The sequence below is a fragment of the Monomorium pharaonis genome, chromosome 3 (assembly GCF_013373865.1).
Source record: "Monomorium pharaonis isolate MP-MQ-018 chromosome 3, ASM1337386v2, whole genome shotgun sequence".
Classification (NCBI taxonomy): domain Eukaryota; kingdom Metazoa; phylum Arthropoda; class Insecta; order Hymenoptera; family Formicidae; genus Monomorium; species Monomorium pharaonis.
The window spans coordinates 5653510-5676326 of record NC_050469.1 but is presented as its reverse complement, the minus strand read 5'-3'; the positions used below and the strand labels follow the sequence as shown (position 1 = coordinate 5676326).

At 38.2% G+C, this 22817-nt stretch overlaps 1 protein-coding gene across 1 annotated transcript; it reads left to right on the top strand.

Annotated features, from left to right (window-relative positions):
* The first annotated feature begins 858 nt into the window (after positions 1-858).
* Positions 859-22815, top strand: LOC105833399 (neurogenic protein big brain). The gene is made up of 4 exons (XM_012675126.3): positions 859-1982; positions 4113-4239; positions 18179-18383; positions 19564-22815. Exons 1-4 carry the CDS (start codon positions 1673-1675, stop codon positions 20698-20700), a joined length of 1779 nt encoding a protein of 592 aa, XP_012530580.2. The 5' UTR covers positions 859-1672; the 3' UTR covers positions 20701-22815.
* Positions 22816-22817: the final 2 nt, after the last annotated feature.

Below are 22817 nucleotides of genomic sequence, written 5' to 3'. Positions count from 1 at the left end.
ACTCTTAAATAATTTTAGATAATTTTTAATTTCAACTTTATTATAAGTAAAAAATTTTACTATAAAGAAATTGTCTTAAAAAATAAATTTTTACATAAAATTTATTTAATTTATAGTTGTTCTAAGTAATTTAATTTTAAACAATTACTTTTTTTAAAATTTAATATAAATAACGTTTTTCAAAATTAACTTTTGTTTTAATTTAAGTTTACTTAATTTTAACTTTTAATTAAGTTAGTTTTTTCGTGTAAATTGTAACATAACTAAATTAATTTTATATAGGCACATACGTATTAGCTTTAACTGAATTTAATTACAACTATGACTTATCTTATCAATTTCGACTAATTTTTCATCACACAGGTCATTCGGTACCTATTATACTTTATCCTTATCCAAGAGCAAATTATGATAAGAAAAAAGGATTGCAGAACAGAGATAAAGAAATATCTTGATTTTGACCTTAAGAACAGCGAGTTTGCAGTATTGAGAATGTAATACATAAACTTATGAAATAGAAAATATTTATTAACGAATAAATATCTACTATGGATTAATATTATTAAAAATAGGTTTTTTTCTTTGTAATTTTTATGGTATAGTTTAGTTCATCTAAAATAAATTTGTAAATTATAGCGACACATTTTGAATAAAAAAATTTAGAAATATAAAATAAAATATTTAACTAAGATTAATAATGCAATAACTAAAACAAAGAAAAAGAAAGTATAAAATTAAATTACGTAGTTAAAACATAATAGCATAAAATTATAGGAAGATTGCATAAACCTAAATGTATTACATTTTATTAATACTGATAAAAACATAATCTTAATAATTGAAGAAATATATATTCATAATTTATACATTGTTAGCTTTTTTTTATATAAAATCTACTGAAAACAAAGATAATTTTTATATACAATTGCGCTACATGTTACATCTTGTAGAACCATATAAGATATTTGTATAATAGACAAAAAATGTTTTACATTGAAAGGAAAGGCTTCTAGAAATCCTCATATACATTAATTTGTAGATATTTATATTTTGTAATAATTAATGTTTTTATAACATAATGAAAAATAAACTGAAAATTGCTACATTTCAACACAAGTTATTTAACAAACTCGAGGAGCCCGCGAGTGCAGCGGGCTATACAGATGCATCAACACGTATTATAGGGAGTAACGGTTGAAGAGAGGGGGTGGTAGCGAACGGTGGTGGTGAACGCGCGCTCTTTACTCCGGCAGGGCCCACTTGTTCGCCACTACGACGGCGTCCTGTCACTCGCGAGCGCGTTGCCAATGCGGCAACATCGGAGTTGGGCGTCCACCTACGTAGCTCGACTGGCCGCGCACACGACCCCCGGATTTGTTCCACTCGAGAGAGTCGCCGGGAACCGCCACGAACCGTCACAGTCGCCAAGGCAGAACAGTCGGTTTTCTTTTTTTTAATTTACTCCGGGAGATTCAAGAGTGACAAAGAGTGGTGAAGAGAACGAATCTCCGATCAGTGATCTCGCAGTTCTCTCGCGGTTGCAAGGGGAAAGTGCACGTGACACTCGCGTCTCGCGGAGAGCATGTTCTGAGAAGTTATCCCTCGTTGCGCATTGTTCCGTTTTTTTTTTCTCTTCTTCACTTCGGTGACCGGCGAAACAAAGAGACCGAGAATGGCGAACGAGACGTTGACGCGCGAGATGGACGCGCACATCGTCACTATCTTGTCGAGGCTGTCAGCCCTCCGGGAGAACAATGCCGATGTGACGGACAGAAAGGCGCCCATAGCCGTCGAGGCCCGCAGTTTGGAGCTGTGGCGAGCGGTGGCCGTCGAATGTTTGGCTACTTTCCTCTTCAGCCTCGTAGTGGCCGGCGCGGCCGCCGCCTCCTCCGTATCCGGAAGCGGTCTCTCTGCGTTAGCGACCGCCGTAGCTTCCGGTTTCGCCATCGCCGCGATCTCCCTCATCTTTAGCCACATAAGCGGTAAGGGTTACTATCGTAATATTATTGCGGAAGATGATAAAAAAGGGGGCAATGTATACATCTGTCATACATCTGTCACTGAGTTTCCAGATATGCAACTTATTTGAAAAGATGTTTCCTCTATGGATGGAATAAAGAACGGAAATAAAGGACGTTCTTGTTTTGAAGATAATTATGTCAAAATATTGAAATGAGATTATATAGCATTAAAGAGACACTTGCTCACATGAAGCAATCGTACAGTTTCATCAAGAGGAAATATATTCTCATTATTCGATTTCATTTTCATGATTTAAAAAGAAAAAAATGTAACATAAAATATTTTTTAATCAAGAGAACTTTTTGAATACTATTATTGTTGAAACAAATATATATTATGCTTTTTGGATAATTTTTATTATATTAAAAATAATAAAAATATAATAGTTTGCTAAAATTATCAAATTTTTTAAAGAAGATCAAATTATACATAAATAAAAATATAACTTCTTATATACTTATGTATAAAATAATAATTATTAAATAGAACGTATTAGTTTCTTTATTACTTCGATACTAATATTTAATATTGTTTTTCTATTTAGTACATAAAGTTTTAATTTTAAGAAACATTTTAAATCTTAAAAGTTTGACAACCGGCATAGTAATTTTAATCAATTTAAAATTTAATTGACAATTTTTACAACGTTTTTTTAAGTTTGTTTATTTTTAAAAGCAATATATTCGTCTCTCTTATATGCATATAATACTTCTTTTATTTTATATATATTTTGTGTACATGTATATTTAGAAACATTTATTAATATACGTTTTTTCATACACATGTACATAAAATAAAAGAGGAAGAAATATTACAAAGCTTCCTGCTTTGTTTATTCGAATTTTTATTCCGTTATTACATTTTAATTAATAATTAATTTCTTTTTATTAAACGTGTTTATTATGTTCGTAATCAGATCACGTGCGTAAATAGATTTATGTATAAGTACTTGATTTTGATTTACACGCGTTTCGATTTATACGCGAAACTTTCATGCGCGTCTTCTACGGTTCTAAAGCGTTCAGAGGCTAATTACGCGAAAGGGTCGCGAACTGCTCAGTGCTCTCGACGATCTCGTTGGGCCAATGATTCTGTTCCTTCTTGTATCGTTCGACGGCCCTCGCGATTTTCCTCGATTGGCTCGTTAACCGATTACGCCGGCGCGGCCGACATTACCGCGTCGTGCGTGTCTGTTGGAGCGTATGTGGGCACTCTCGGAGTACGTTCCATCGGCACGCACAATACGCGACATACGATGCGTATAATAAACTCTCGGTCCTCGTACTACATACCGGAAACCTGATCCCGCGTTTGTTCGCTGACTCGCGCTATCGCGGCGGACGCATGCGTACTCAATCCCGCTGCGGCTCATCGAACAATCATTTGTAATTCAAAATGTCCGTAACTCAAGCAGAAACACGTCTTATACGCGTGAAATCAAAGCTGAATCTTAGTACCTAATAATATTTCCGCGTAAACTTGTTCACATTTTCTAGTTTTGCAGCAACCGCGCACTTCGATTGCTTTTGCTCTTGAAGCGCAGTCTAATTGTAAAACTACAACTAAAATGATAATATATATTGCAAATTAAAAATTAATAATCGATTTGCTAATTAAGCATGTTTAACTCTGCAAAGAATTTATTGAGAAAAATATCATGCCAATCAGAATTTAAAGCTGAATCAGTTCGATCATTGAGAATAAAAATATTTAATTTTATAAGCTAATCATAAAGCGGTGTAATTAGAAATTTTAAAAACGCTTGAGACGCGTTGATCCAACGACATTTTTATATTTTTCGCCTCGCTCGAACGAACGGAGCGCGTTATTCTTGTCCGGTTCACCCGAGCCGTCGTCCGTAATTGAGCTCGTCAATTTTATAACCCGTGCTCGCCGGGCAATTATATCTCCTTGGATTTATTAATATTACAATTTTTGCTTGCAAAATGTTAAACGGCGATGAAAGCCACTGGAGAGGAGCGTCGATCAAGCAACGGGGGTATAAGTCGCGAGAAGACTCGCGCAATCTCCCTTGTGTCTTCTTTGATTCTTCCCTCCCCTTTATAATATGGAAAACCTTTTGCACGCAGGTGGACACGTGAATCCGGCGGTCTCGGTATCGTTCGCTTTGTGCAGACGGATTTCCCCACTACGCGCGGTGCTATACGTTGCGGCACAATGCGGTGGCGGCATTGCTGGGGCGGCGATGCTCTATGGGTAAGTTTCGTCTTTGAAAACCAACATAAGAAATAGTTCAGTCGGTTGGTCACAAGTTTGCTCAAGAAACCGTCCGTCGATTTTTAAAACTTGTAGATATTCCCTCGCAAAACAAATGGCATTCCGCGCTCCCTTAAATTAAAATGAAATTAATGTAAACATTTATGATTTCTCGTAAATCTCATAACAAGAAACTGTCTTGTAGTTAAGCTATAATTTATGTATTTAATAAATATTTCTTAATACTGGAATTAACCAAAGCATCAATATATCAAACTTTTGATAAGAGAAGAATACAACAGATAATATAAAATGATATACTAATTTCTAAAATTCTTAGTACAGTCGACATAGGATTCATATTGATCCTCTAAATTTTTCTAATGTATGACAGTATGTAAACAGTATGACAATAATGAAGAATTATAACAAAATCTGCGTTATATTCGACGTGTAAAGTAGAGTGGATCCTTGGCGCTCGGCAGTGCTAAGATTTGAATGAGATACACTGCTTTGTGAGGACAGCTGCTAGATAGGAGAACCAGGAAGGCATGTGGCCCATCCAAAGGCCGGGCCGAGTTTTCTTCCAAGTGTTCGTACGGCGGCCGGTGGCCTGAGCGAGTTTCGGGGAGGAGCCTAAATAATATCCATGCACCATCGTGATTTCTGTTTTACCTCGATCGGGCGAGCGAGGCAAAACGTTTCTCTCTTCGATATAATTTTAAACGAAACTTTTAAGAAACATATACGTTAGGAACAACAAAACGAATTTTGTCATAAATTAGCTATAAAAAAGACGTAGCACTTCTTTGAAAGCCTGCAAGATGCCTTTCTTCATAAACACGCGACGAATTCGGTCGTAAAGTTGCAAGGACTATAGTCTGCAAGATTTCGCTCCTTGCGGACTGTAAAAATGTCACTTGCAACAACGGACGGAGATAAGGTTCCTCCAAACGCACATAGGAACACATTCTCGTATCGCATAACGTAAACAGCGCTTGTCGCCGAGGTATATAACGGTTTCATATGATAATGCATCTCTCACGCAAATTTGACGTGCCGACGCACGGCGTGAATACGACACGGACGAGTGCAGTAAAAATACGAACCATTACGACTTCGCGTGAATATCCCGGTTCGCTTCAGAAACGTTACGATGTACGAAAGCACGAAATACCTCCGAGCAATTCTCAAATAGCTCCCCCTCCCGCCCTTCGATATATGCAAGTCGGTGCACGTGCTTCGATCTCGCCTGTGGGCAGACGGCTTTCGTTCCGAGAGGGCGAGAAAAAAATAAAAGGGGGAAGGCGTGTGCGTGTGCGTGTGTAGGACCGCGCGCTGGACCAAGAAACGGCACACATCGTTCGGGGGAGTTGTGAGAGCAGATCGTCCTCTCGACGTGGCGGCAGCTGAGAAAGCCGAAAGAGCACGAGGAGCGTGAAGCGAAGCGAGGAGGCCGAGGAGCAACGAACAGCAAGATGAGAGAATGAAGGCGACGACAGAAGGGGAGAAAGAGAAGGGCAATGCGTGGAATGCTCGAAATAATACGTTTAATGCTCGTTTAATGCTCATTTAATTTGCAGAGAAACGTTTAAAAAGCAGGAAAGCGTGTGAAAAAGTCACTGTAATATACAGAGAGCGAAGTCTCGTTTAAAAAATCGACGAATAAATGTCTCTCTCTCTCCTGTGCTTAATGATTAACTGGGGAAGATGGAGGCGTATTAAGTCGCTCGAAGGAATGCAACAAGTTGGCGAGAGATGCGCGCAAAAAGGAAATTAAGACCCAAAGGCGGGAAGAGAAAGAGAGAGAGAAGAGGGAGTGGAGGAAATATCGTTATTCTGTAACGAACAATTGCCAGAGGTTGTAAAAAATAAAGCTTCATCGAAAAACATGGAGGACATGTTTATTTAATAACTTCTGAAGCTCGATAATTGAGAAGGATAGGTGGAGTGTGTTAAAACGCTCGAAGGAATGCAAGAAGTTGGCACGGGGCAACAGGATGAAGGTGGTCGAAGCCGCGAGAGAGGGACGAAAGGGGGAAGGGGGTGGTGAAGAGGATAAAAACGGGAGCGTGCAGGAGGGACGATAACGAGAGAAGCTGAGAGAAAAACCGGAGAAGGCAGAAAGAGAGGGACGGCCGTCTGTAAGGGCGGGGGATGGAGAAGCGGCGAAGGAGAGGAAGAGAGAGAGAGAGAGAGAGAGAGAGAGAGAGAGAGAGAGAGAGAGAGAGAGAGAGAGAGAGAGAGTAGTGGGAGAGGCAGAAAGAGGCACGCGTAATTGGCAGGCGAGGGAGAACCTCGGAAGGTGAGCACCTGCCTCGTACGAGAAGCGGAGTCCCGGCGGCGGTCCACCGCCTCGCAGCTGCCGCAGATGTTTCCCCGTGGACCAAAAAAGATCGCGCGGAAAAAGGAACGCGCGAGAGGCGGCGAGGAGCCGGTACCATCGCCGCGCGCCAGGCGAGGAGAGGCCGAGGATAATGAATACCTATGCGTGCGCGCTGCCTAGGTGGGACAAGTTTCACGGCATCAGGAGCATCGGGCAACAGAGATCGGCCCGATGGTGAAGGAGGACAGGCCGCACCACGGCGCGGCGCCGCCGCTGCCGAAGCAGATGTTCCCGCCGTTGCGGAGATCATTGTCCGTTCTTTTCTTCCTCGTCCCGCTCTCCTCGTGCTCCTCTCCTCACTGCTCCTCACCGCCGAGCGACTTGTACTTCGCCAAATTTGGCTTTACCTCCGCTCGTCGCGTGTCCGTGCTCGGCGCCTGCTTTCGGGATACTTGGACCACGGATGAAATATTATACCTGACTTCTTTATCTCGACAACTTTAAAGTTATAGTCGGAAATTCCGCCGCGTCGATGATATTGCGTTAGCCGTTTACAATTATTATATTAAATATTATATACATCATATATTTAATTCAATTGATCTATTTGCATCTTCTTTATTTTATTTTTCTTTAATTTATATTTTCATTAATTATCTTTTATGTGACAATTCGATGTCTTGATATGTATAGTAACATATCAGTGTCGATAAAAATCACACATTTTTAAATATATAATATATTTATGTATTTTTCACACACATGCCTGTTTTATTCTGCTTTTTTTTAAGATACTTTCTTATTGAATTGATACATATCGGATTTATTGGCTCAGTAGTATGCATCACCTGCTGGTGTCATTAATATTAATGAGTTATTTTTCTACAAGGTGATTTACCATCTTCTTTACATTTCTTTCCCGCAAAGAAGTTCATTATTTATTTCCTACTTGACAATTTACGTCATTTTGTGGCTTGTTAAAAATTACGATATCTTATTATCTGTATCTAAATGTAAATCAGAACGCAAATTAAATTCTTAATTCTCGTTACTATCTCTTTTCTTTTCCTACTTATCCACGCGAAGTGATGCTGCGCGCTTCTATATATCTCGTCACGTTTTCCATCTTGTGTGACACTCGTCCGGTCACCCTCCGACCACCATATGACCGCACAAAGAGGTAACAAGTGCGCGATATGTACCGAAATAATAATCGAACAATACTCTAGTTAACCGGACGGGGCCAACGGGCCCTATCCCGAGTTGTCTCGAGGGAATACCGACGAGCTTGGTACAGAAAAAAAAGTCGGGGCGTGAGATCGAGAGGGAGACAGAGAGAGAGAGAGAGAGAAAGAATATGAAGAGTGCACTTGCATCTGTTGCGACTTTGTCCCGCTAACGGCGGCGGGTGTAAAACACGCGTGGAGGCGATTTCCGGGAGGGGAATGGAAGGCTGAGAAAGGGATCCGAGGGGTGAAAGGGGAGAGGAAAGAAATTATGGGGAACCACCGAGAGATGGGTTTTGGCGCCCCCATCGTCCTCGTTCTCGTCCGGGATCGTTCTCGGCCGACCTCGAGCGTTCGCGCGCGAGGTAATAAATATAAAAACCATCCGATAAACCCCAAAGTGAGAGTATCCCGGTCGAAAAACGGGATGGTAGAAAAGGCAAGGGGGGAAAAAAATGGTCGCAGCGGCGAATTTAACTATCCGTGAAGAATTTACTGTCATTTCTTCATTACGCGCACTTACAGGATTCTTCCATTACTGCGTCGGCAGGGGAGTAATTTTTTTCTAACGAGAATAATAAAAAGGATAGTCCATTTTTATCACACAAAGATGAAATCCAGAATCTCTCGTTTACCTAGATAAATTGAATTGTACTTAGGATTTATACTTTCGAAGGCTTTGTATAATCAAGATGAGCACAAAATTATATTATTAATCAATATTAATAAAGATATTTTAATTGTGTACATATTTTAAAATTATACTATTTAGTTTATATTAAGTTCTTTCCTGTTTAGGTTGTGAAAATAAGTTGGATAATATTATGGTTTTTAAGTTTAAGTATTTGAAAGTAAAAGCTAGAGTACAAAATGTTTAATGGAAAACATATCTATAAATTTTATTTCTCCGATTACCAAAGATTAGACGTAGAGTTACATTAGCGCGCGTGCACCATGAAGAAAACCACCCTTTATTCCGCTCGCAAAATTGGATGCGTCGGAGGCGCATTATAGATTATTGAAATGTCGAGACACGTGCGCCAGGTAAGCGCACACGACGCATTGTATAAACGGGCGTCTTTTCAGACGAGGTTTTCCCTCGATATTCCCAATCGATAGCCTTCCAATCTGCCTGAAGGTAGACCTAGTTCCTCTTGGCGGCGCCGAAACTACCGGGCCGCCAATAAAGTTCGGCTTACGGCTTCGTAATCTATGCAAAGCGAATCCGCTCGAATAATTTCTGCCCGAATATTCCGAGGTCGCGGAAACCGTTCGAGAATATGACTCTGGTAGTCGCGATAAGACCGATGCAATCATGCGGAAAGATAAAAGGTTCTCGGACCCTGCGACCTGAAGGAATCATCGGCCTCGCGAGCGAAAGAACGCCGGGAATGTAGAAACTTAAGAAATTCCTAAACTTTTAATAAATTTTATGCAATGTAGAAAGTCGGCGTGTTGTTAACATTTTGTGCCACACAATTGTGAAAGAATAAAATTTATTTGTTTTTATAATGAAGCTTCTACGCGGAAATTACACAAACAAAATTAATTATCAAATTTATTGAAAACTTGTTATTAAAATTAAAATTGAATAAAGCTGCATTTATTATGCAATTATACTTTAAAAATGTGACGATTCTGGATATGGAAAGAAAACTTTTATTCCTTTCTCTCTTTTTCCTGTATAATCTCTTCAATCTTTTCTTTTCTTTTCTTTCGGTATTACAGTTTTCAGAGATTCCGCGGAAACTTTGAAAGAGAACTCACCAGCAATACATCACGCTGTAAAGTTTAAGCTATCGAGATATTTTTGCTGACTGTTGTGAAGGGTGAACAATACAAAGTTTGCAAAGCCAAATTTTATCTTATTTAAGTTGTTCGAATATTTTTAAAAAAAATCGAAGAAAGCCTCACAGGGAGTGGTTGGAGTTAAGCCTATTTGTCAAAAGGGTTTCCTTGCCATTACCACGAATCGAGGAAACAGCTGTGAGGTGGCAGGTGTGTTGTGACGTCAGGCAAGACACCCGCGGTGCGCGTGGCGAACCGGATGTCCAGGAATGAAAACAGCTTCACCACACGGCTTTCGTGCCCGTGGGTAGTGGCGCACTTCTAAGTGGTCGTCGAACCATTACTATCTATCTGAGATTAACAATTCTTCGAAGGACCTGACGACCGTCGGCCTTATTGCTTACTTCTTTATTCCTTATTCGGCAGGTGCAGATTTGGCGCTATAAAATTAAAACAAATAATTAATTGATTTGCAATAACATGATCTACATTGCGTTTAAACGTGGCAGAGTGCACTGGAATAGAATACTTTAAAATTTAAAATCTTATTTGTTATAAATAGAAAAAGATATGTTGTCATATAAAAAAACTTTAGTTTTTTTTAAACACAAATTTAAGGTTTTTTATTGAAACGTCGTTATTAATCCTTTCTTCCGTATAAAATATACGTTATTAAATTTACTTGCAATTTCTTAGAATTGATATAAAAATGGATTACACGGCTTACATGGTGCAGTTGCATTTTCTCATGATTCAATATTATAAAACGGCGATCTGTTATTCTTATGTGTGTTATATCGAGATGTTCTATCGCAAATCGATAAGTATTTGCATAAAGATGATAGAGGTTCATCTTTGCTTGCAGGATATTCTGCAATCAGGAAAGCGTGGTTTATATAGCAAGATTTGGCTATAACATGCAATATTCGCGTCTTCTTGAAGGATCTCAGATATTGAGTTCTTAATCCGCGCTCCTCAGAAAGCCTTTCATATCAACAAAATCGATTCTCGTAAAGTTTTTCTTTGATTTCATTTTGTTTTCTGATAAAGTCTACCTTTTACGTATATAATTCTAGTTTTTAAAAATTGAATTAATCTTTTTCAATTGGAGCTGATGTTTTTTGTTAAATAAATAAAATATTTTAAATTGAAATTATGGCTGTGTAATAATTATTGCTTATTTGATTCGTGTTTCAACAAAGCGAAGTAATCACGATACAAAATGAATTATAATAAAACGTTATCAGAAATAATATATTATAATTCGGAAAATATATTGTATATTTGCGAGGAATTAAATAAATACTGCAATGCACGCATAATTTTTCATAACGTTGTAATGGGTGGTTGTTTATTTCTTACGTGACGGATACAAGAGAAATCGGTATATCGGACCGAAAATACGTGAAAGCCAGGTGGGTCAGGTAGAATGGTCTTCCTCGGCACGTAGAAATGCTTTAATCGCCTGAAATGGTTTTTATCGAGAAGCGGCACAAAAGCACGCTCAAGGTCTTCCGTCCCTTTAGTACAGCTTTGAAAAACCGGTTGAACTTTCTCTTCCGTTCATCGATATATTAAATTATATTTTTTTATAACATGTGCATTTTTTGATAACATTTTGCTGCAGAGCTTACGGTACCTTTTATCTAATCCACTGAAAGTAATAAAAATTAATTATATAATTAATTATATAATTAATTTTTATTAACGTTTGGTACTCGTTCATTACACAATTGCAATCATCGAGCTTGAAGGCATTAAGTACAGTATGAGAAATATTTACTAAAAAAAAGTGAATGCTTAGTAATTAGAAAATTACGGAAGAAACTTGTTTCTTTTGTAAGGGCAAGAACCAATCATTAGAAAATGATTGGTTCTTGCCCTTACAAAAGAAACAAGTTTCTCCCGTAAATTAGAGGACATCTTTTCTAGAACACATATTTGCTTCATTTTAGATTATTAATATCACCTCGGTTAACAAAGGAAAAATTTGTTAAGATATAATCAAAAAAAGTTGTTAATATTATTAATAATTAATCAGATGTTTGGAATTTATCAATGTGTTCTAGGAAAGATATCCTCTTAAATTTACGGGAGAAACTTGTTTCTTTTGTATAAAAAGGCGAGCGTGAAGAGATATTTTATACTTTTGAGTATGTGTTACAGCTCTCAGACTAAACAAAAACGTGAGAGCTTTTGCCGAGCTTGAAGAAATAAGTCTAGCGTGTGAGAGCTACGCTGACGAAAGCTAGTACTGCTCTTTCGGCTAGGAACACTATTTCCCAACTTTTTATCACTTTTTATTAAACATAAATTTTTGTATTATCTGGATTTCAATCTAGATTAATGATTTTTTTTTATTTTAAATCTACAAATAACTGTAAGTATTAAAATATGTATTGTTAAATGCAGTCGCGTGCATTTTGATTCTCCAAATGTGTACGTATGTGTCAAATAACGTGATGCTCTCGGATCAGAAAACCGTAAGCTCTATTGTAAGATCCGCCAACATCGGCGTATCCCGTAAATAGAAAGAAAGCACTTCTACTATTAAGAGAGCCGGTTTGGGTTTGAGCGGAGTAGTAGGATGCCAACAGATGGTCGCGACCACGTGTTCGTTTTCAACAACCTCCTTCCCATTTCTTCCCTCTGGAGCGGTGGATTGGATGCACGCGTCGCGTTTTATACTTTGAAATTAGCTTTGTGACACGGCCGAAGTCTTATGCACTATTTTAAGATGTCACAGATGCCGGCAAGGACTTCTCGATGGCGCTAATCTCGTGTCGCCTCTCACGATTTTTCATAACTGAAGTAGTTGTACATACTGAAGACTCACTCGCACTGACTCGAGTGTATTTACGCTCGACAAAGTGCCTACATCAAAGCTTGTCTCTAATTTGAGATGTATAAACAATAAAGCAGAAATTAATTGCACCATAAGAAAGTATTTTATTAAACAACTTACGAGATGTGTCTATAAATATATTAAATAATGTATCTATAATATATTAAAATAAAACTAATTAAAAACATCTCAGCACTCCATATGTTCAAATCATTCTTCTTCAACATTTGAATGAATATGGAGGGGACAGCTGTAAACAATAGATGGTTCGAACAGATCAACTCGTTTACTTTAATTACGTGTGCCTCGCTCCGCATAGGATTCGAATTACGGGCTCTTGCCGAAATTGATATCGCGTGCGACACTACTCGCGGGACACTCGAGGAAGCCGTCGAACATTGCGCGGGTTCTGATCGTGAATTTCCGTTCCTTTTCTTCCTCTTCTTTTTTTTTCTTTCTTAATCCTACCGGTGTTATATATCCTTAAGCGTGTCCGGCACGGATAGACGTCTTCGGGGGCCCGGAGACGTAGAACATCTGCCGCGTCGTCGAACCCCTCGACTGTGTGCCCCCGACGAAGGAGAATCATTTATGGGGCCCTAAAGCTCCTTTGTGACGGCGACTTACGCTGCACGGCGCCCAAAAAGGACCACATAGGACTCCTTTTGTGCAACATGTGGCCGGCACGTGTATCCTCGTATGAAGGCGCGGCGATCTATACGGGATCTATACGAAGAAGGAGATGCGCGGCTCACTCTCGTTCTGGGGCAGCTGCTCCGTGGTCCTCCGCATACCTAAAAGGTCAATAGGATTCTTACGTCCCCGCATCTACATGCGGGCTCCGTGAATCCTTCCTAAATCAACTCTCGTAAATGTTCATCTGTCGAGCGCCTAAGACGCGAGGTTTAATTAAAATAGGTTTTTCAACGGAAATATAAATTTATATTTTTATATATTTTTATAAAATATTTCTTTTGCAACGCGATTAATTTCTACTTTATTGTTTGCCTAATATCTCCAATTATTGTTGAACAATGACAGTTTGTTTATTTTTCGATGAACAATGATACTGTAACGATTTGCTAAACAGCAATTTTCCTTTTAATACGTCTATCCGGGAGGATTGCAGTCGAATTTACCCAAGAGTTGTTTTGAAGGATTATTATTCAAGAGGCACAGCAAATGACCGCACTGCTCTCGCAGTCCGCTCCCTTACAGACGTCTTGAGGAGGGATACCGACAATTATCCCTTGACCCTGCCATTTCCGTAGGATTACTACCTTACCGTGCCGCTTTGTCTGAGGTTTCGTTTAATCCATGCAACTTCCTTTCCTTCGTTTCTTTCGCGCATTAAAAATTGCTTTCTCTTTGCAATTAGGCCTACAGTCGATGACTCGTTACGGCATTATTATGGTATTAAGATTCTAAAGGAGACCACTCGAATGGAGTGAAGACGTATATAGAAAAAGAAAGTACATTATTATTATTACCATGTTTCATTTTTGCCCAGAAATGTTTCTCTTTAATGTGACATGTCCAGAAACCAAGAAAGAGTTATGAATTGTGATAAAGATAATAATATAAGATACATAAATGCAACTGGTTGCAAGTCTCAATGACCGCCAAGGTAAATTACATGTCATCACAATTTGTTTGGACAGGAAAAAAGATGAATGGGCGCATTATGCGAATTCGCTGGTATTTTAATCGACGTAGGCGCGCTTCCTGTCTCTACTACCATTCAACCATAAACAATACGGGAGAACGGAATTGTAGGGCGACCTGTTTTCTCTCCGATGTGCTTCGTCCCCTTTCATAGGAATTCCTGTGCTTTGTTACGGGCGCACGGCGCACACACCTCGCGCAAGAGACCGCATCGAACGCGAAAGATGAAACCCGAAATCGGCCTGGTCCCGGCGGCGGCGACACGCCAGTTTCTCGAAAGTGAGAAAGGAGAACGTAAAAGTAGGCGGATGCATTGGATGCGCATAAGAAAACCCATAGCGTCTGAGGCGAGCTATTGTAATGACGGGACACGCAGAAGGCTCGGATGATGATAATGATGATGAACTTGGCGGGCGTACAGCGCGCCGGAGGGATTACAATAATAACCGCGCCGAGTAATAATTTCAGCACTTTGACGTTTATGTATTGCTCCCACGGTTATTCGATACGGGTCCGGTTCCCACTGAAGTATTTCCACGTTTCTTTCATCTTCGTAAAATGCATTCTTATCTCGAGAAGAAAGGTGTATCCTATATGTTAGAGATATTCTAGTTTGCAGTTTGCAACGTATTAGCTTAAAATGAAATCTATCTTACTTATATTAAAGGTACACTGACAATTATCGTGTTGCATTAATTACTTGATTGACAAATATTAATAATTGCAGACTGATATACAAATCTTCGATTTCGTAATGAAACCAAATCCATCATCGTCCCACCATCGCTTTTTCAATAACGACTTCATGGTTCATACTACGTTCTAATTTCATGGTTTGACCATGTTAACGTCAACATCTGAACTTTCCCAAGACTTTATAATGGTATCGAAGCGAACGCATCATCTCCGGGCCCTTTGAGCTTCCGTCGTTCATCGCGCTCGTCACATGTGCGATATTCCTCGTACAGGGGGATTCTGAAGCGGTTTGGAGTGTCCAGAATTCGGTGCAGTGGCGACCCGGGACAGAGGGGGTTGATCAGGTCTCGACAGGATCTGAGAAGGGGATTCGTGGTCCAGCACGCGGAAGGGGGTATCAATAGCTCGTTAATCGCAACCGAGGGTGTGTTCGGGGTGATACATATCCTTGCTCTCAGTCCACCCTTCCCCCTCCCCTTTGAATTGAAATTTATTTAAAATGGGCGCACACCGATGTACGTACCCTGGGGGTTTGCACGCCGAGGCGTCTCTTTCACCCCTCGTGTGAATCGCGAAAACGGTGCACAGGTTGCACTGGCTGCGGCTCTCGAGTCAAGTGCACGCAAGATTAAACCTTCCTCCATTATGTCTCGCCTGGGTGACCACGCGCTTTTCATCACGCACGACGAGCCCTGAGAACGCGCCCGCCTCCGGGCCGAAACCTCGTCAAATTTCTCTCATGAAGCTACTCCTCACGTGCATTCGACTCGCCTTTCATACGAGATCGCCGTTCCTCGTGAGAGCCAGTATCTAACGACAATAAGCGTGTTACGTATGCAAGATAATCCCGTAGAATAAAACATCTAAATATTATTCTGTGTCATCCAGTTCAAAGACACGAAAAAATGTTAAAATAATTTCAAAGAGAAAAGAGAATTATTTCGTAAGATTATATCTTCAACAACGTATGCATATAATTTCGATTGTGTTAAAACCTGAAAATTCCATTAATATATCTAGCTTACAACAACAAAATATTTACGAAAATTAAAATTGAATCTTATTTAGTTTGTGTGTAAAATGATATGTTTTAGAACATTCTCTGAAGCCAATACAGTTCGGAATCAGATTTGAGAAGGCACGAAAAAAATATATAGTTAATTAAATCATGAAGATGAGAAACAAATAGATGGGAAGAAGCTTCTTTTTTTTATGAAGTAACGAAAAGAAAAAATAAATAGAAAAAAGTCAATTTACATTTTTGTAAATAATGATATGAAGAATAAAGTCTCCAATTCAATTCATGCTATCGTTCTTTGAGAATAAAAAAGTCTAGAAAAGTCGTCTTTTATAAAAACAGTGACTAAATTGCTACATACAATATACATTATACACATTCACTTTGGGTCTATAGAACTTTTGGACAGAATTATATTTAACAAAGCATATAGAGAGAAAAATATATCGTTATCGTTCTCGTGCATCCGCACGACGATCATAGCGTAATGTATCCACGTGGGAAATGCGTAACTGCCTGACGAATTTTTCGCAGAAGAAGTAAAAATCCGCTTATCACTGCGAGGGCACGCGTGCAAATACAAAAATGCTACCGTTCCTTTCTCCCTTATCCGACTGGGGACTCTCGTCTGCTGTCGCAGTTGATCCCAATTGTGCGGTCATGATCTGCATTTCTGATTTCATCAATTCGCTCTCTTGTGACACGCTGGACGGAGAGAAAAAGAGAGAGAAAGAGAGAGAGAGAGAGGGGACGAAAAGGGGAGTGAACATTGTCATTTGCATCGCGACCGCGGCGACGAAACGGGGTGTTTCGTGAACGATGAAGAGGAAGAATGCGAAGGGCGGTGAATTGCAACTCGAGCCCAGTATTTAGCGGTGAGATTAATCGCGATCGTGCGATCAAACAGCCTACAGGGCTGAAGTTACGAGGGGCGAGAACCGGTGTATCTTTGCACAGGTGTATTTCTGTAGAAATTTCGTGAAACGAACATTACTGGACGAATTTATCTATTTAGCATCTCTGATGCAATTCGTTTGAAAAACATCGATTTTAATGTTAGATAAAAAGAAAAAATTTATTCTAAATTGACCATAGAAGCTTTTTTATTGAATAGATGAGAATCCAAAATGTGTTTGATGAAATTATAAAGAAGGAATATTTCGAGAATAAAAGAAAATTATGTTTGCTAATATAATATTAAACTAAATGTATAAAGCTTAGAGCAAGAAAGGAAAAGAGAAAAAGAGAGAAAACAAAACTACAATAGTCTATGCATGTTAGAAACTGTATAAATAAAATTTTATTATAAAGAGGTAGGATAAAGGAAACATTCGTCAAATAAATGAATCTAAAATATTGAAACAATAAGAAACTTTAGAAAAGCAATGAAAACAAGGAAATTAATAATTTTTTTAAATATTCCGCAACAATTTAATCTTTTCTTCTGAAAATCTAAGAAAGTTAATCTTAAATTAGAAATTAAGCTCGAATTAATTTTCTTGAGTTTTTGAGAAAAGCTATTGCAGCTTTTTTTTTATAAAAACATTATATTATACTGTAACGCGATTGCGTTTATATAATTTTTCATCATCGACGTTTTTTAACAAACTTGAATTAGAAAATAGATAAAACGCGACCATACGAGCATTCGTCTGTAATACGATTGTGTGGAGGTCACATCTCTGCGACCCCATATGATTATATGAACTGAGAAAATCAACGAGAATTTTATGCAAGGGAAACGTCACGAGAGGAAACATCGGGGTCACGTTTAAAGGCTCGAGGATGCACTAGCTAATATAAACATTACACCGTTGGGACCGACTTACCGCAGGGGGTTTTTATGCGGGGTGCATGTCTCACGGCTAGCTTCAATAGGAAAATCATCGTATATTATATCGCGGTTGCAATATAACTCCTACATACTGACGTTGCTGCCATACAGAAGACCATATGTGATCATTTGGCGAGCAATCGATAATTTTCTTTCGTCCTAAAAGAAATGGTTTTTATTTCCTTTTATAACAATTATCTTGAGAGTTGTAAAAAAACACAATAAAATATATAAGATTTTAAATATAATTTATTGAATATAATTTCTAATGATCCGTCATAATGCACAATATCACACTCAAATTAGATGGCATCTAGTTATTTATAATGTAATCATGGGTAGTTTTATATTCAAACAAGACAAATAAGAAAATTTATTTCAACTTAATATTTCAATTTTAAGATTAACTTCCCTAAATTTAAATAAAAGAATAAATTAAGCTGTTAAAGAGAACTTATAAAAATGTTAACAGTTCTCAGAATTATACTTAGAGAAAATTAATTAAATAAATCAATATTTATTAAATTTCTTTTTATTTCAGAGTAACCATACCTTCGAGTACGCAGACCCTGACAGCCCTCGGTCGGTTAGGCGGCCCAATCGAGAGGCTTTTGATCGAGATAACACTATCGGTGTTTATTGTGTTAGCCCATTTTGCTGTGGACTCACCAAGATCATTGCCTATGATTTCTTCAAAAGCTTCCGCAGTTTTAGCAGCAGCCTATACAGCGGCTACTCTTGTTTTTGTAAGTTTATTTTTTATAATCATTCAATTATATAATTTTAATTAAAAAAAAAAACCATTTAGAGATAGGTGAAATAGCAAGATGTAATAATCTTTTTATCATTAAATCAATTATTTAATCATAGAAAATAATTAGACAAATTAAAAATAATTAAATAAAATAAATGTTTACGCTACTTCAATTATTTTACATACACTCTTTCAATAATTATAATAAAATCCTTTTTAGTATAATATATGTAACTCACTATGATTTTAATTTATTATTTTTACTAATTAAAAAAAATCTTATATTTTATTATAAGACTATTATTGTAAAATTATTATTAACAAAAAATGCTTTGCTTATAAAAAAATTATTTTTTAATTTTCTATATTCTTATATCAAGTAATCGCATTTCGAAAGAAAGAAAAATATTCCCTTTTCTACAAACATACGCGTAATTAATGAAAGAACAGCGTTCTTTGCTTTTTTCTTCCGCTGTGCATGTCTTCTCTTGCAACCACTCTCTGCCCAAAAGCGTCTGTCGGGCTCTTTCCAATCAGGCCGACGTCCGCATCTTTAAAGAGCACCTGCCGTTGTATGAGGGAGAGGGGTGGGCTCGTGAAGAACGGCGAGCAGAGAGGTGAAAGAAAGAACTTGATCCTGGACCCACCTGCTCCGGAACGAGTGTACAATGCACCCCAAAACGAAAAATGTCGAAACCAACGTGTTCCACGCGTGTTGAATGTTGATCCCCTTGCAAAATCGAACAAGTTCACTGCTTTTAGTGTGAAATTTCTAAGCATCTCCGTCTGTGTTTCTTTGTTCGATTGTCGCGCAAATACGAACATATCGTATAATATAAGTAAAATACAGTTTTTATTAAAGATATTTTGCTAGTTGTACGTTAATTTTATAATTTCCCATGAAATTTTCAGCAAAATATCACATATTTAAGTATTCACAATTGCAGCGCTGAAAATACAAGTAGAATAATACAATTTAAGTAAGCGAGAGTAAAAATAAATATATAATTTGGAGATGCAAAATATATATTTGGTCCAAATTTCTTCAGAACTGGATTTGATCTATTTATATTTTCAACGCTTCAGTTATTCAACAAGAAAAAAAAATGTTTTAAAATTCTCGTTGCAATTATAAATTACATTAATAATTTCATTTCTTGTAAAATTTTCAGAGTCCTTTCTTGAATCCAGCGCGCGCGTTGGGTCCGGCCTTCGTGATGAACCGCTGGGACAATCACTGGGTGTACTGGGTGGGCCCGCTGTCGGGAGGTGCCGTGGCGGCTCTGCTGCATGAGTACGTCCTGAGTCCCAGACGCACGAAGGACTCGCGCGACATAGACGACGGCGACAACTCGTCCATGAGATCCGACGAGGACACGTACGACGATCTGGACAAGCCGAACGGGCCCAAGTTTCCCGGCGCGTACGCGACCTACCGTCCGGTCGCCGGCGCGTCCACGTCGCTCTACAGCGCACCGCCGTCCGCGTTGGAGCGCGTCGAGTCGATCTACGGTGGCACCAAGTCGCTCTACTGCAAGTCACCGCCATTGACGCGTGCCAATTTGAACCGTTCGCAGAGCGTCTACGCAAAGTCGACGTCGGGGCCGCGGGACGGTCTGATGATACCTAAACCGGGCCCGCTGGTGCCGGCGCAGAGTCTGTATCCCATCAGACTGGGTCAGAACGGCTGTCAGAACGGTACACGCGAGGTCCAGCCCGGAATCGGCGGTCCGCCGAGCCAATCGCAGAATCACAACAGCACTAATCAGAACATGCAGAACCAGCTGCAGCAGTGCACACAGAGCATCTACGGGATCCGCGGGATCTCCACGGGTCTCAGTACTCGGGAAAATGGTATTTACGGGGTGTCCACCGGGTCTACCATTTACGGTCGTGCACCGGCACCACCGCCGGGCAGCCAGAATTCGCAGCAATCCAGTCAGAGTGGTCAGTCCTCGATACAGAATCATCCGCCGCCGCCGGCACCACCCTCACAGCAGCAGCAGCAGCAGCAACAGCAGCAGCAACATCAGAACGGACCCTTATCGAGCAGCTCGGACAACGGGGCGAATCCCAGACGGCCCGAGAGCATGTACGGCCACGTGTCGAGACGCAGTGACGATTCCGCGTATGGAAGTTACCAGAGTTCCACGCGGGGAAATTATGGCAAGGTGCCTGGACCCCCGGGCCCGCCCAATGGACCCCCGCAGTACCGCGACCAGGGAAGACCGAGTCCAGCCGGACCTCTTCAACAAAGTCAAAGCGCGCAGAGTAACTTCCAAAGAAACTCGCCGAATCCTCAATATTGACTTTAGACTAACGATGGACCGAACAGACCACCGTGATCTGTGCGATCAGCGAATCCTTTCGTCTCCTCGTACATTAATGGAGTAGTCTCTCGGTGTATATTTTAGGAATCTCATGGTCCAATAAACATTTTCTTTATTCCAAATATAAATTAAGTTTGTCCTGACACGTCAAGAGATAATATTTACAAGAATATTGGAATTCTATGAAAATGTTTCAATTTTGTATTTGCGAATTCTATTTTATAGAACGTGGAAATAATTATGATTGGACCAAAATACTATTATTATTAATGTCGTATCAATAATTTTTAGAATTTTTGTAAATATGTATCACAATAACGCATATAATATTGTGTATTACTTCTGCACAATGCGAGTTAAGAGGAAAAGAGCCGTGCGATTTGATCGAGACTTTTCTATCGATGTTTTATAATTAAATTAAATTAAATTAAATTAAATTTATAATTGAATATAAAATTATTGTATTGTACAACAAAAGTAAATGAACATACAAGAAATCAAGAAATACGAAAAATATACAGAAGTATTAATTTACTAATAAATTTAGTATAACAATTCAAGAATTTTAGATTACGTCAAAAGTGAATCGATCTTTTAGTCGGCTCATGTACCGTTGGGCCTGTATGTAAATATTAATTTTTTAAAATTTAATTTACTTTTGTTAAGAATATTAATTCTACGGATTCAACTAATACCATTATGCCAAATTCCTACGAGGAAGCAATGCACTGACTTCTTCATGACGAAAGCTTCACTCGCAGGATTGTTTTAATTTTTTCTTACAATAATGGAACCAAATGGAAAACCCGGCAATTCTGCTCTATTATTATTATAAGATACTATTCTTTTTCATGTATAGAATTAAAAAGCATAACTTTATCTATATCGTATTCGCATTACGTAAATTAATATATTTGTACAAATTACTACAGTGGCACGTCGTAATGTATACACGTAATTATACTGTATGATTACTCCATAACGTAACATAGAATTTTGACAATTTTAGAGATAATCTAAATAATTAGAAAAATCTGTAAATAGAGCCTAGTTAAGTGAAGAATATATTATCTTCTATCTCTTTTTCGTTATTTGTATCGGCGATTTTTTATTTTGTCCAATATCTTATTTACGGTTTCTTATCATTTAGGAACGAATTAAAGACGTCGTTCGTGATCTAAATTTGAATTTGTTTATTTTTAACGGCGATCAAGTTTACGATTTATAGTTGTACATAGAATGTTATAGATTTAGAAATACAACTTGATATTTGTAACAAAATCGAGTGTCAAATGAATCCTTTGAGAAAAGAAATGAAAGCGAATTTCTATATTTCTTTTTACATAATAAGATCGTTTTAGGATATTTTATGGCATTCAATGTATTACCGAAAGATAATATTGATCTCGTGCTTCGTAATCGCAAGCTACTCTTTATGCAAATTAATGTATAATTTAGAGTGCATTTCACGTTTGATTTCTCTAATTCATACTTCAAATAAGAATAAACATTTGTGAACTACATAACAAACACTAATTGATAAGTAATTGCGAAATTTATGTATAATTAAGAATTCGATTAAGTTTTAAAAGATTCAGTTGACATTAAATATATATTTCAATAAATATTCCTCGACGAGCAAACACGTTAGTAGCTGTGAATTATAATACAAATTTTAGGAATTTTTTACGAAGACATAATATAAATCATTTATACTTATAAGTAGTGCATCATGTTTCTCACTCTCATTTACGCCAACCAATCAATGAATAATAGGAATTTTATATAAAAAAAAGTCAACATTAAATACAGAATGCTGTACCAAAGTAGATAAGCGAGAAAGATTATAAAGCCACATTCTTTGTAAACGCCATAAAAATCATCTTATAAGCATTTGTACATATTATACGTATTTATTGATCTATACCAACGTAGTAATGTAAGTTTGATAACTGTTAAATTCATGTGCGTGCGTATATATTTCTAATATATACATATTATATAGGTTGACATTAGCATGATATAATGTAGTATATATTAGAAAATACTGACAATAAATATATCCATGAAAATACATAAAGTCATTCGTCATTCTT